The sequence below is a fragment of the Quercus lobata genome, chromosome 7 (genome assembly GCF_001633185.2).
Source record: "Quercus lobata isolate SW786 chromosome 7, ValleyOak3.0 Primary Assembly, whole genome shotgun sequence".
NCBI classification, from domain to species: Eukaryota; Viridiplantae; Streptophyta; class Magnoliopsida; order Fagales; family Fagaceae; genus Quercus; species Quercus lobata.
The window spans coordinates 23266458-23280745 of NC_044910.1; the positions used below are offsets into that span (position 1 = coordinate 23266458).

Consider the following 14288-nt stretch of genomic DNA (forward strand, 5'->3'; position numbering starts at 1 on the left):
GTGTTGAAACGTCTAGAGACAAACAAGAAGAGTAAGCTTACTTCTCATTTATGACATTTCCTCTTGTATGCTGACTTGTCTTTTCCTTGTAGAAATGGCTACTCGCTTTAGCAAGAAGAAGCTGGCTGAGATGAAGGAGAAGATGGTCAAAAGTATTCCTGAGGAGGGAGGATTCATTTCAAAGAGACATGGTCTTGAAAAAAAGGTGAAGGACGAGGTTATTGAGAATCTTGAGGGGGTACTACAACCTGCTATCCCTTCGTCTCCTCATCCACACTCCCCTTCATCGTCTCTCAAGGTTCTTCCTTCTGGTGGTGGATTAAAGAGGAAGTTAGTTAGGGATTTTTAGGTGGATGCTGATTTTTTTTTGTGGGCAAAGCTCATGAGGTCATCTCTATTGAAGACCTGAAACCCTTGACGTCTAAACCTTCTAACAAGCTGATGTCTTCCCACATTCATAGAGTTATGCAAGTATGTTGATATCTTCTTCTATGGTTCTTTTCATGGTTTCCAACTACTTTTAATATGGGCTTACATACTTTTGTAGGTGCTTGGGGAATCTCTATACCTTTCTAGGAAGTACTTGGATTATGAGGAGAAGTATGTCTTGGCTCAGTCAAAGGTGGAGTCCGTTTCTTTCAAGAATGCCTTTCTGGTGGAGCAAGTGACAAAGCTTACTGCTGATCTGGTTAAGGCTCAGGATTGTTTATCTGTGCTAGAGAAGGATTTAAAGACAGAGAAGACCTTTTGTGCTCTCAAGGATAAGCAGTTGGAGGCGGCTCTTGGCAAGATTGAGGAAGCTCAAACCCAAGCTATGACAAATTTTAAGAATTCAGACGAATATGATGACAAGTTGTGTGCTCTTTACGTGGAAGGCTTTGATCTCGTCCGTGCATATGTGAAAAAGCATCACCTTGAGATTGATTTGTCCACCTTGGACATTGAAAAGTTTGAAATAGAAATTGTTGCTGACCAGGCTGCGACGGCTTAAGCAAATGATGTGGTTGATGAAGAGGCCGAGGCTTCTATTGACGACCTTGTTGGCCCTGTTAATCCTGTTGACTCTGTTCAACATACTTTTTCTTGATATGTAAGTGGGCCCTTATGTTTTGGGGCAACATTATAAACACTTGGTTTATTTTTGGGCCCGCATGTTTTGGGCAAAGAACAATGCTTTAGTATTGCTCTTTTTTTTTTTTCTTTTTTTTTTACGTTGTGTGTGAACAATGCTTTTATTTGCATTGTGTTTTAACAATTCTTTCTTTATATCAAATGTGCTTGTCATCATATATTTGATGATACTTAAGCTGTATTTTGCATCGTGTGTTTGACGATAACACTTTATGTTGTGTATGATGGACTTTTTAGTCAATTTGACTTAATCGTGTATTAACGATGTTAATTTGTATTGTGTATAAATGATCGTTAGTCTCATTTGGACTTTTTTTGTAATCTATATTAATGATGTTATTGTGTATAAATGATGGTAATTTGTATCTTGTATGAATGATGGTGGGTCTCTTATTGGACCTGATTTATTATCGTGTATTAACGATGTTATTGTGTATAGATGACAATTTTTCACATCTTGTATGAATGATGGTGGGTCTCTTCTTGGACTTGATTTGAGATCGTGTATTAATGATGTTATCGTGTCATGTATAAATGAGGCTTAAGTGGGTCTTTTATGTATACACTATGTAATTAGTGGTCTTTGTATGCAACGTGATTAGTGGTCTTTGTATGTACGTGCCACGTGATTAGTGGGCTTTGTATGTGTAGACGCTGCATTTTGTACCCCTTATGACTCGGGCTCCTGTTAATCAATGACGGTAAAATTCTAAAGCCCAAGGTTGGTTGAGAGCTCGATCAGACTTAAATTGACTTGAGGAAGGTTTTTATGGAAAATATAACTCTTTTATAAGCTGAATAAAACTATTTTTGGAAAATAAAGGTCACAGAAACCCTAGTGCATGCGTATGCAGACACGCGTATGCATACGCATGCTTCAAACCTACGTATGCAAGCTTTATGCATGCGTACACATACACAAGCATGTGTATGCATGCTAGGGTTCTAGAAACTATGAAATGCAAGTTTTTTTTCATTAAAGATGAGGTTTGGAATGAATCCCACACATCGTCTAAGAGTAGTTCCAAACCCTCATTTTCTCAATATAAAAAACTATACATGGTACCTTTTCAAAATACACAGAAAATCCTAAGGGAAAACCGAAGATTCACTAGAAATAGTAAATCAAAGAAGGAGATTTTACACAAAACATCCTCAAGTCAATTTTCTTCTAATTGAGACCTTTTCTAGTCTTGATCTTTGAGTTTTGAAGTTTACTAATCAATTTTGATTGGCTGTGAATAGATTGACTGAGAGGAACGGTCAAAATCAAACTTGAAAAGATTTGTGTTTGAGGTACTAAGTTCTAACCCTTTCTTTTCTTTTCTTTGTTTAATTATGTTTTCTATCTGTTTCTCTTATCTTGTTTATATTTTAATATGTTTAGGTAGCCTAGGGTTTAGTAGTTTTCTATTTTAAAGCATGTTAGGTAGTTAGATTTATAGTTTTTAAGTCCTGCTGTGTTTTTCTGTGTTTCTGTTTCTGGGTTAAGGTTTGGGCGTGTATGCATATGCATGCGTTCTGCATGTGTACACATACTTGAAGTATGCATATGCATATAGCTGGGCTGGGTACGCAGGCTCTATGTATGCGTTTATTTTATTTGTCTAATATGTCCCTGTTCCAGCTTATTTTCACATGTATATTCTTTGTTTGAGTGCCTTTGATATGTTAGATTAGGGTTTCCCTTTTTATGTTTGCTTTGCTTTGCCATGAACATGCATTCATATGTCCATGTATTGATGCATAGGTGTTGTGTGGGAGTGAGGTAAGTCATGCATTCATATGAATATTGTGAGAGACCGCCAAAATCGGGGTGCCCTCAAAAAAGAGATTCGGGTGCTTTTAAGGGCACCTTTTTTTGGGTAAGTGGTGTGGAGTTGCCACTTATTTTTTATACAAAAAAATAAGAAAAAATAAAATGCTAAAAATACATGATCAAAATACTTCATTGTCATTGATTGAATAATGATAAATACAATCTTGGTAAATTGAATCTTACAAGACTTTGAGTCCTAGCTACATTCTATGCAAAAGAATACATAGTATTTTTGTCCTAGTTACAATCTACCCAAAAATAAAAGAAAGAAAAGGCATAGATCTACCTATCCAAAAGAACTAAATTTGGAGGCTAGGTTACGGAATGAGAAAGTGTTAAACACCCATTCCGCCTAGATAGAGTTTGGTCTTTTAGACTCTAATGACCAATATACCCTTTATGCATGATATGTTTCATATATGACAAACACCTGACCAAAACTAACTCACATAAATCTATCTTATGAATGTATCCTCTTTTTAGAAAAAATTCTGATATTTTTTTGTAAATAAAGAAAATTGATATGATTCATTAAAAAAAGAAACCAGATCTAAATTTTGTATAGATAAAAAAATAAAATAAAAAATTGCGAAGAAAATTAGATTTGTGTTTGTATAAAGAAAGGAAAAAAAGTTTTTGTAAAAAAAATCAGATCTGTTTTAGAGCAAAGTTAAAAAAAGTGATTTTTGGTTTATATGTAAAAAAAAATTAGATCTGTTTTGTTAATAAGAAAATCTAGATTTGTAGGGAGAAAAACAAATCAGATCTATTTTTTATGAATAAAATAAGAAAAGACTTTTTTTTTTTAGAAGAGGAACTACATTCATGAAACAAATCTATGCTGCATGCATCACATATTAAAAAAATTACAACCTAACTTTCAATCCTTTCTTTTAAGTTTCAAAATCTGCAATTTTATAAGAAGAAAACTACTTCAAAAAAATTCAAATTAATTTTATGACCAGAAAAATACAGATCAGCATCTAAGGAAGATACAGATCAGCTTTGTGTTTCTTTTTAAAAAAAAAAAAAAAATTCAGATCTGCATCTAAGGAAGATACAAATCTGTTTTTGTGTTTAAAAAAATTCAGATCTATATATAAGGAAGATACAAACCTGTTTTGTATATTAAAAAAATTCAGATCTACATCTAAGGAAGATACAGATCTGTTTTGTTTTAATAGTCATTGTAGATTTTGAAGTTAAAGAGAAAGAATTGAAATAAACAATCATCTAAAAACATATTTAAAGAAAGAAAAACAATCTAAACAAAGCATGGCAATTATATAAGATTCAGAAAATAAAATAAAAAAATCCTAAACCTATTCATGCATCATCAATCAAAATTAATAAAGAAGGCTAGAAAAAGAAAAGAAATTAACTACCTCTTGCATGTGTGCTCTTCTTAGATATTTTATGGTTCAGAGAAATTTATTCAATTATCCTTGAAATCTAAAATATTTTGCTTATAGAAAAGAAATTCCTAAAGTCAAAACCTCTAGAACGTCTTTAACATAAGAGGGAAAATAAAAGAAGAGGAATTAGAAAGAGGGGAGTCAGAGAGAGTGAAAAAGTGTCCTAAATTTTGAGATGCAGCCTCTATTTATAGAAGCTAGGATGTTCGAAAAATTAGCTAGATGATCAGAATATGAACAACATCCAAGCCATTAAGAGTCTCGGCTAGGATCATGCCTACGGTACTTCCCTTCTCAAGATTGAGGACCACCGAAAGCATCCTTTGATCTACACGAAGTGTCTCATGCACCAAGAAGTACCTCACAAGAAGGCATAAGCAAAAGGCATTGAGATAGTGGGCGCACTGTACCCCAACCAAGGGAATGTTTTGTTGAGAAAAGTATGTGAAAACCGTGCGGATGTTCAACTTGTTAAGAATGCACCACCTTTGAGCCATAGCAAGAGGAATCCCCAAGAGTTGCTGAGCCATGACAAGGAAATCCTTGTCAATAGTGTGGGTGCATCGGTTTTCTCCTTAGGAAAAGGGAGGGGAGCACGTCTTGGCCAAGTGGGCTGAAGCGGAGAAAAGATGGAGTCCCCAACTAGATTAGGCTTAGGAACCATAAATATAGCTCCCTTACGTGGAAGGACTAATCTTATTACCAGAGTACGAGTTTGGAGTTTAGGTATGGAGATGGGAAGGTGTTAGACACCCAACCCCACCCGATCCGTGGATCAGCTTCCACTCATTATGTCTTACGTCTTAATCTCATTAAAGGCTCATTCAATATTGTTATCTATACTCACATACACACTAGCATACATCTAGCAATCAACATGGCATCAATCATCCCCAAACCCTAACATAATCTATCATGACAACTCATATCAAATCTAGCATACATCTATCATGCATATCATATCATTTCATCCACGGTAGCCAACAAATAAGATATCACAAGGGTAGAAACATAGACATGGTAGCATCAAAGAATTATTGGAGGGCATCAAGTACACAAACATATTTCAAGTTCACATATCATATCCCAATCAAATGTATATACATATGAATGCATGCCTTACCTCACTTACCTTATTGCATCACAGCACCTATGCATCAATGCATGATCATATCATATTCACGTTCATGGTAGAATAAAGAAAACATTGGAAGAAAACCCTAATCTAACATGTTAAAGGTAAACAAATAATCAAACAGAGAAACAGAGACTTAAAAACATAAAGAATGGTCAAAATAGAAGCATATTATATAAATGATATAAAGAAACAAAACTAGAAAACTTGGATTGGGGTTTCTGGGCAGAAGTATGTGTGCACATACATAGGTCTACATACACAACATAGTTGTATGTGTATGCATACTTCAAGTCTGCATACGCATACAAGAAGTGTGCGTATGCATACATGCTAAGAAAACCCTAGCCTAGAAACCAGAAATAGAAAAAATAGAGCAGAACCTAAAACAATAAAACTAACAACCTAACATGCTTCTAATATAATATTAAACAACCTAAACTAACAACAAAGATATCCAAAATAAACAAAACAAAATCTATTCCTAAACATGCATTGAATCTAACAACAAACAAGAACAACTCTTAACACATCAAAACACATTCATCAAAATATCCAATCATTCAACTTTTCAATCAAACATGATGAAACAACACAAAACAAAATTAAACAAAGTAAAACATATTTCTAAGAATACATAACATATAAATCAATTAAAAACAACAAGAACACATGTTATAAAAACCCTAATCAAGGAAAAAGCAATGAAGAGAGACTCACCATAATTATGGAACACAATTTGGTTGATATTTAACCGGCCCTGAGTGCTACTATACAAAGATTAAGTTGAGAGAATAAGAGAATTAAAGAATACAATAGTTTTTGATAATCACAACTTAAGAATAAGATTAGTTTTGAAAAAGGTTTTGAGAAATCAAATTGGGAAAATAGTTTCTGCCTTAGAACTAACTAAATAGAGGTTTTTAATTTGTCAAAAAACGTGCTAAGGGGCTGTGTGTGAGTTTTATAAAAGAGAATTTGGGTTTTAAAGAAGATGGAGGCAAAAAAATAACTCTCTTTAGCTAGAGTTTTGATTGGAGGCATAAGATGAGTATTTAATAAGTTAAAATTAGGGTTTTTGGGGCTTTTTAATTGTCTTTGGACGTTCCAAGGGTTTATGGGCCGGCCCACATCACAACATGATGTTTTGGGCCCTTAAAATGAAGTTTTAAAACCCAGAAAATTGGCCTGCCTAGTTAGCCCAACTTCAAATGGTTATAACTTACTCAATATAAGTATAAATTAGGCAAAATTAATGTTCAACTTGAAGCTCATGATGTCTAATTTCCAATGAAACAAGCCACACTAAAAAATTCTTTGTGGATAAAAAGTTATGGTCAAAACAGTGAGCAAAAGTCATTTTTTAGTATCGATTTCAAAGAGATTTAAGCACTTTTGAGTTGTAATTACTTTCAAACTATTGCGAACTCTTTAATTACCCTTAGTTGACATATGTCAAGCTCATCATTGGAGCTAGGGAGCAAAATTTATTAACGGGTACAAAATGCAGTATACAGATGCAAGTATAGTTAAAAGCGTGAAGAGACAAATATTTTGCAAGTTAATAAACTTTGAGTCCACACACACACACACACTACAGACAAACCCACAAACATGCAAACATGGGGGCGTGCTCAAAAAAGGTAATTGGTTCACTTCTGACAAGAAGCCTGAAAAACCACATAAAAGAAAAAAAACTGAGATGTTTTTGAGTTTTAAGGACTCTACCTTCGAGTTTTAAGGACTCTAAGTTGCTTTATCACAAACCATTTTTTTTTTTGACAAAATATTTTTGATCAATTAAATGTGAATCTCATAACATGCATCTCATAACAATATATAAAAACAGAATAACGTGAATCTCATAAAATTTTTAATCAATTAAAAATTACTAAAATTATGAGCATAAAACGTAAAGACAAACAAATAGGATAATTACTAATTCCTTAAAAAGAAAACTTACAGTGAGTTGAGAGAACTACACAAATAATCTTTGATGTTTGAAGAACAATGGGAGTACAACTTCCTTTCCAAAATTGGGTAGAAGCTCGTGCTGATAACGTATTGTAAAATGATAGAAATATATAAAACAAAGTAAGAGAAACAAAAAATATATATTGATAAACTCTTATATTCAAGTGGTCATCCACAATACTTTTGATCTCTCTTAGATATGTACAATAACAGTAAAGTAATCCCCCATATATATAAGACCTTAGAATGCTTGTAGAGTTTATGGGATAAGGTTGTAATAATGAGTAATCTTATGGATATACATCTCTCCTATAGGCTTTATACATTTCACCCTTTACACATCCCAAGTAACCTTTTCATTGCCCAAAGTTTACACATTCCACTTAGACTTTATTTCTAACACCTTCATATTTTTCCATTCTTCAACTTACTAACTCTTTTTTTCCAGTTTATTACCAAAATTTTTAATTCAAAAAATGTAGTTTACTAAAAAAATAGGGTAAATTACAAAGTTGATCCTTATCCTTTACACCATATTTTAATTTAGTCTCTAACCTTTCAATTGTGTCAATTTGTTCCCTAACATTTTTAGTGTCATGTCAATTTAGTCTTTGCCGTTATCTCTTGGATGAAAAAAGTTGATGTGTTAAATGGAACAATAAAAAATAATTTTTCTTGCCACATCAATTGCCAACTGCAACATGTGATTAAAAAAAAAAAGGTTAAAATTGGACATGTATCTCACTAAAATCACTATCCTCTCTTTCTCTCGTTAGTCATAGGATTTGTTTGGATACCACTTATTTGCTGAAACTGAAAACTTTTTGCTGAAAGTACTGTAGATAAATGTAAAAATTAATTGAAATAATATAGCGGGACCTATGAATTGTGTCAAAAGTGCAGTAGGATCCATGAATAGTAACAAAAATAAACTAAATAGTGAAATAATTTATAATTTTAATCCACATCCAAATGCACACATAGTTGCCAATCAAACACACTTATCCTTGCTAAAATCCCCAAAATCCCTAACTTTCTCTTGGCCTCCCATCACCGTTTATGCATAGCTCAAAACAAAACATTCCTAGGTCCAACAATTGTAGCATAACTCCTTATGAGGAAGGTCCGATCTTCGAAGCTTGAGAGAAGTTGAGGGCTCCAAACATGGAGCCATGGCTTTAATGAGAAAAAATGAATCAGAGGTTGATAGAGAGAGGGGAAGATCAAGAGAAGGAAGAGATCAACTAAGCCGATTTTCTTAATAATGTGGGTTTGTTTGTTTTTTTTTTTTTTTTTTTTTTTTTTTTTTTTTTTTTTTTTTTTGTTTGGTTACTGAGAAAATAAAGAATAAGAAAACTAAAGTTTGAGTCTTGTGGGATTACTTGTTTTTTAAAGACCTTTTTTCTTTTTCTTTTTTTTGTTATTGAGAAATGGAGAGGAAGAGAAGAAAAACTCTAAAGTTTTTGTCTTGTGGGATGTTTATGTTACTGTTTTCTTAATTTTGTTAAGGTCTCCTGTTTATGTCTTATGGGTATTTTTTTTGTTTTGGTTTTGATTTAGTTCATTTGATGTTGTGATTTCCTTGTTATTGGCCAAAATGGGCAAATGCCCTTTTCGTGCAAAAAAATCAGCGTTTTGCCCCTTTTCCCAAACTAAATAGAGAAATTCCCTTTTTTTGAAACTCGATTTGTAGAAAATCGAGTATGGAACGATTAAACTTAATAAAAAAAAATTGCATGGAACTCGAGTTCATAGAGCTCGAGTTCCATAAAAAACACCACTATAGGGCTCCCTATGGAGCGATCAGACTTAAGAAAAAAACTTGCATGTTAAAACGCTACTATAGGACTCCCTATGGAGTGATCAGACTTAAGAAAAAAACTTGCATGTTTTAAAATGCCTCAATAGGGCTTTAAAAAATTGCATGGAACTCGAGTTTATGGAGCTCGAGTTCTAGATTTTTTTAAAAATTTTTTTTTTTAGTTTGTTATAACTTGATTGTCCAAAAATCGAGTTTCAAAAGATAAGCATTTCCCTAATTAGTTTGGGAAAGAAGGCAAAGCGCTAATTTTTTTGGACGAAAAGGGCATTTGCCCATTTTGGCCCCTTGTTATTTGAATATTTAAAGTTCTTTCCTTTTGTTAGAGAAAGTGAGATCAAGATAGAGATAGAGAATGGGATTGTTGCTGTACAAGGTTTATGAATGGAGTACAGTGAGTCTTGATCTTTCCTCTGCAGGAAACTATGGAATTTCCTATGCATTGCTGTACAAGGTTTATGAATGTAATACTGGGGTTGTTGCAATTAGGGAGAACAGACAGAAATATTTTTATTTTTATTTTTATTTTTTTAATCTGACATGTTGTTACAATTGGCAATTGATGTGGTAAGAAAAATTATTTATTGTTATTCTATTTGACACATCAGTTTTTTTTTCATCTAAGGGATAACGTTAGGGACTAAATTATTACAATACTAAAAAGGTTAAGGACCAAATTGAAACATGATGTAAAGGATATGACCAACTTTGTAATCTACCCAAAAACATATAATAATAATAATAAATCACACGGGTCATTTAGGAAATTCCACATGTTCACCAAAAGCTGCTGTCCTAAAAACTGAAAGTTGGATTAATGTTCGTGCAAACACGGGATGCGATTCTAACACAAACTCATTGAGAGCAAAGATTTATATACTGCCCTATGTTGTTTATATGAGGCACAAAGCCAGCAACGCAATTGGTTTCTTTATACATTATGAAAAAAACATATCTGAAAGAATGAGGCTGCTGCAAAATTTTCTTTACTATGAGCTTGACTCTCCAATTGGCAGTGTTCAGTTTATCAAAAATCTCAGAATAATTAGTATCAGTTGCAACCATACTTCTTGAATATGATTGGCTAATAAGGAATTCATGCTATATGTAAGTAAGATTCAGCATATCATCCAAAACGTTCTATGCTCCTCTTTTCTTTTCTTTTTGTTATGAATAAGAGAGTGCTCACATTAGTTCAAAAAGGATTCCAGAAAAATACAACTTGCCTTGTGTCCATGTTGAGGAATTATAGCACTGCGTTCCTTTACTATCTACAGTTGGGAAAACCCGTCAAACACATAATCAGATTATCTGCTTTGCAGTCACAACCTTATCTCCCTGGCCGACTCAGCACCATCCTCAGTTCGGGCTAGCTTCCAGGAGACTGTTCAAAATATATGATAAAAAGTAGCACCCTTGTTGTGAATGTTCTTCGCTATTTCCATGCAATACAAGAGCCAGATTGTGGTCAACCCTAATAATGCTTCTGAGTTAAGGTAAGTTTGTGGTAATAGCTATAGGCATGCATAAGACAACTCTCAAAATGTGTGCTTCACAAATAAATGACCTAATATTTGATTTGTTTCAACAGTTCAATGGTCAGGTCATACGTGCTGCACACCACTGAGTGGCAGATAAACCCAATCAGGAAGAAGTACATCAGCCTCTAACACCAGAAACATAGCACTAGAAGCATTTTATGTCTATCATATATAGGGATATTAAGAACAACTGAAAGCAAAGGTAGGGAGGGACTAAGAACATTTGGTTCAACACCAAAACAGCCATTAAATGAGCGTAGGTGGTAAAATGTTTCCAACAATGAAATGTTATTTATCCAGCATGCACGATACCAAAATATATGGGTAGTGTCATCACCATAGTATTTTGTTTTTATTTTCTGGTTAAATATTAATAGAATCTAAAAAATACCAACTTAAACAAGTTTGCAGCTCATAATTCTTGGCTACATAGACAAATATATTAAAGCTATGGGGTAATTTCATACAAATTAACTGTTGACAAGCAGAGTTCTTATTAAAATTTTGGAAGTGGAATAGCCTGATTACAGATAATTTTTTTGAAAACCCCACTGATTGAAACTTGATTGGACAACCTCCCCTACTCTCCCCCCCCCCCCCCCTCTCCCAAAAAAAAAGTACACTTCATATTTTCCATCTATTTAGCAACTAACGATCAAGAAGTATTATAAATTCAGAGTACTGGTGGTCAAATAACAAGTACACGTGGAGATAAGCTTTTCAAGGGTCTGACCCAATTCAAATGACTCTCATTTTATTCCCCATCGGTGCTGCCATGATTTTCTAAAGAATAAGTTTTTTCTCATAATGAACAAAATACAACAGAAACACAATTGCACTGCCTCCATGTGAAACAATTTCTCAAGAAATGCAAAATTTTTCTTTTAATACTAGAAGCATAATGGACTCTTTTCATATTCCACATATACACAATGGGTTGATGCCTTTGTAATGATATGTAGAAATGCTTAAACACTATGCATAACGAGAAAATAAAAAGAAAAAAAAATATAAGAAACATTACCTGTTCTTGTCTTGTTGTTGATGAATAAAATAATTAGTTATCACTTAGATTTAAACCTGCTTTGATTCTTATATTTGCTTATATGCTTGCTAACTGGATGAAACTTGGCTTCAGTTTAAGATATGTGGATAAAAAAACAATTAATGAATTTCTCAAGTTGTCAAAGTAAAAGAAAGATTGAAAGAACTTTTGCATACCAACTAGCAGATAACTTGCCTGCCAAACCCTTAAAAGTACAAGTAATAAAACAATTTATTATACAGAATAAATTTTTTTCTTCAAATCCTGCCAAACCTGAGGGCCACTAGGATGATGATTTATATATTGCTCTTCAAATAATTTCTCTGTACTTGCAATTATAGTACTCAAGGACAGCTTGGGATCTACTGCTCCTTGTTCTTTAAGCCAATTATACATTGATAACCTAAGCTCAACCCTCTGCATTGTATATGAAAGACATGATGGGAATTTCACTAAAGATGATAAGGGATAGCCCAAATCATTTACAAAAAAATCAATCTTCATTTGAATCACATCTTTCTTCTGGTTAAGAATTTGAGGCGATACTTTAATCATTCCAAAAACATCCTTCTGATTCAAACCAGCTTTCACAATACAATCGAATCTCTCCTGCAGCTCCACTCCATTGCCTCGGAACACCTTAATTGCTGATTTCATTTGTTCAGAATTCTCAGCAAATCCCAAATTCAACAAAAACTTGGACTTCTGGAATTTTGATTTTAGTTCCTCTCTTGATTCTGGTAATGGCTCAACTTTAGTTCCTAGAACCCAATTCTTCAATTCTTGTGGGTTCTCCAGGACAAGTTTACGAAGTCGCTTCTTTCCAACATTTAGGTTAGAAAGCAAGCTGTTAGTTTTCTTCAAAGTACATGAACCAAGTAATAGGGCATGAGTGCAGACAATCTTCCCAACCTCTGTGACCTCCATCTCGATCTCATTCAGGAACATAAAGCACTGCCTCAAATTCAACACAAATTTCCCAACTTGGATTTGTGGAAACTGCAGAAACAGCAAACGCATCTGGTTCACTGTAGACCCAAATTTCAATAAGAACCCAATTAGAGACAGTGTTCTATCCCCAGAGCCCTCAAATATAATCCCTGGATGCTCAATGATTAGTCTAGCCAACTGCTCCTCGCTGCATCCCATCTTCCTAAACAAGCATAAAAGCCCAAGCATCTGTCTCCAGTTATAAGTAATCCCATCCAACAAATTCTGCTCAATCCAACTAATTTCCATTCCAAAACTCTTTAGCTTCTCTAATACCTGAACAAACTCCAAATTTACATTTTCTATCAAAAGATAAGGGCTATGAACAATAAACTTAATCATAGTAGACTGGCTAAGTCCCAGTTCTTCATAAGCTTTAAGCTTTGATGACAAAACCCCAGAATCATACCGAAAAACTTCTTTTGCCTCCTTATAAATCATCCCAATCTTCTTACGCGCAATCCCATAATTGCACAATACATGGTAATTCTCCAGCAACAAATCATCATCACTAAGAAACATCAACTTGCGCGGAAGAATAGGATCATATTCTGAAGGTTTCAAACCCATGCTCTCAAAGAAGGGCTCAAATTCATTAATGGGATGGTACCGCAAAAACCGGCTAATAGCCCGTCCAATGTCCCCCTCATTTTCGACCCTTTTCAACAGCTTTTCGAGAAAATGTGGCGAGTTTTTACTCATATTCTCAGCATCCACAAACTGTATGCTCCTAGTTGAATGCAAATAATCCAACAATGCAGCTTGTGCTGCTTTCCGTGTGGCAAGAGAAAATTTCACAACTTTTTTGGAATTAGCAGATGAAGTTTCATCCAAAAGTTCACATTTTTCAGTTTGAACAGTTCTTTTTGTTGAATAATATCTAGGGTTTTGGGCCATGGGGAAAGTCCGAGATTGCCAAAGTATCCATTTTGATGATCCAAGGTGGTTTTCACTAATATTTGAAGAAACCCATTTGAGAATGGAAGGTATTCTGAGTTTTGCCAAATGGGTCATGACCACTAGTTTCCGAGATTTGAATAAACAGAGAAGCCAGAATGCCAAATTTGAAGGTAAAAATAGCAATGAAATATGAAGTATTTGGACTGAAATACTTACCGTTGATTTTGATGGGCATGCCTATGCAAGCGTGAGTGTTTAGGTTGCGAAGTTCACTTGTAATGCTGGTACTGAATCAGCGGCAGCCATGTATGAGAGGGAGGGAACTTCGGTTGCAGAGCCGTTGGCTAAACCCCAGACTCACAGAAAAGGGTTTTTCAACAAATACGAGTGTGAGTGTGAGTGTATGTGAATGTGTCTGTGGGAGTGGGACTAGTCACTAGTGTGTGAGTATCTCTGTCGTTTTGAGACAAGGGGTATTTCCGGCAAATTGCAGTATAATCGATACTCCTTCCAAATTTT

At 34.2% G+C, this 14288-nt stretch overlaps 1 protein-coding gene across 1 annotated transcript; it reads right to left on the reverse strand.

Annotated features, from left to right (window-relative positions):
• Positions 1 to 11443: 11443 nt before the first annotated feature.
• Positions 11444 to 14175, reverse strand: LOC115952342 (transcription termination factor MTEF18, mitochondrial-like). The gene has a single exon (XM_031069501.1). It carries the CDS (start codon positions 13881 to 13883, stop codon positions 12114 to 12116), a length of 1770 nt encoding a protein of 589 aa, XP_030925361.1. The 5' UTR covers positions 13884 to 14175; the 3' UTR covers positions 11444 to 12113.
• Between the last annotated feature and the right edge of the window lie 113 nt (positions 14176 to 14288).

What these genes read in the sequence shown, in the direction of transcription:
- LOC115952342 (XM_031069501.1), bottom strand. Translation starts at nt 13,883, where the DNA reads ATGACCCATTTGGCAAAACTCAGAATACCTTCCATTCTCAAATGGGTT.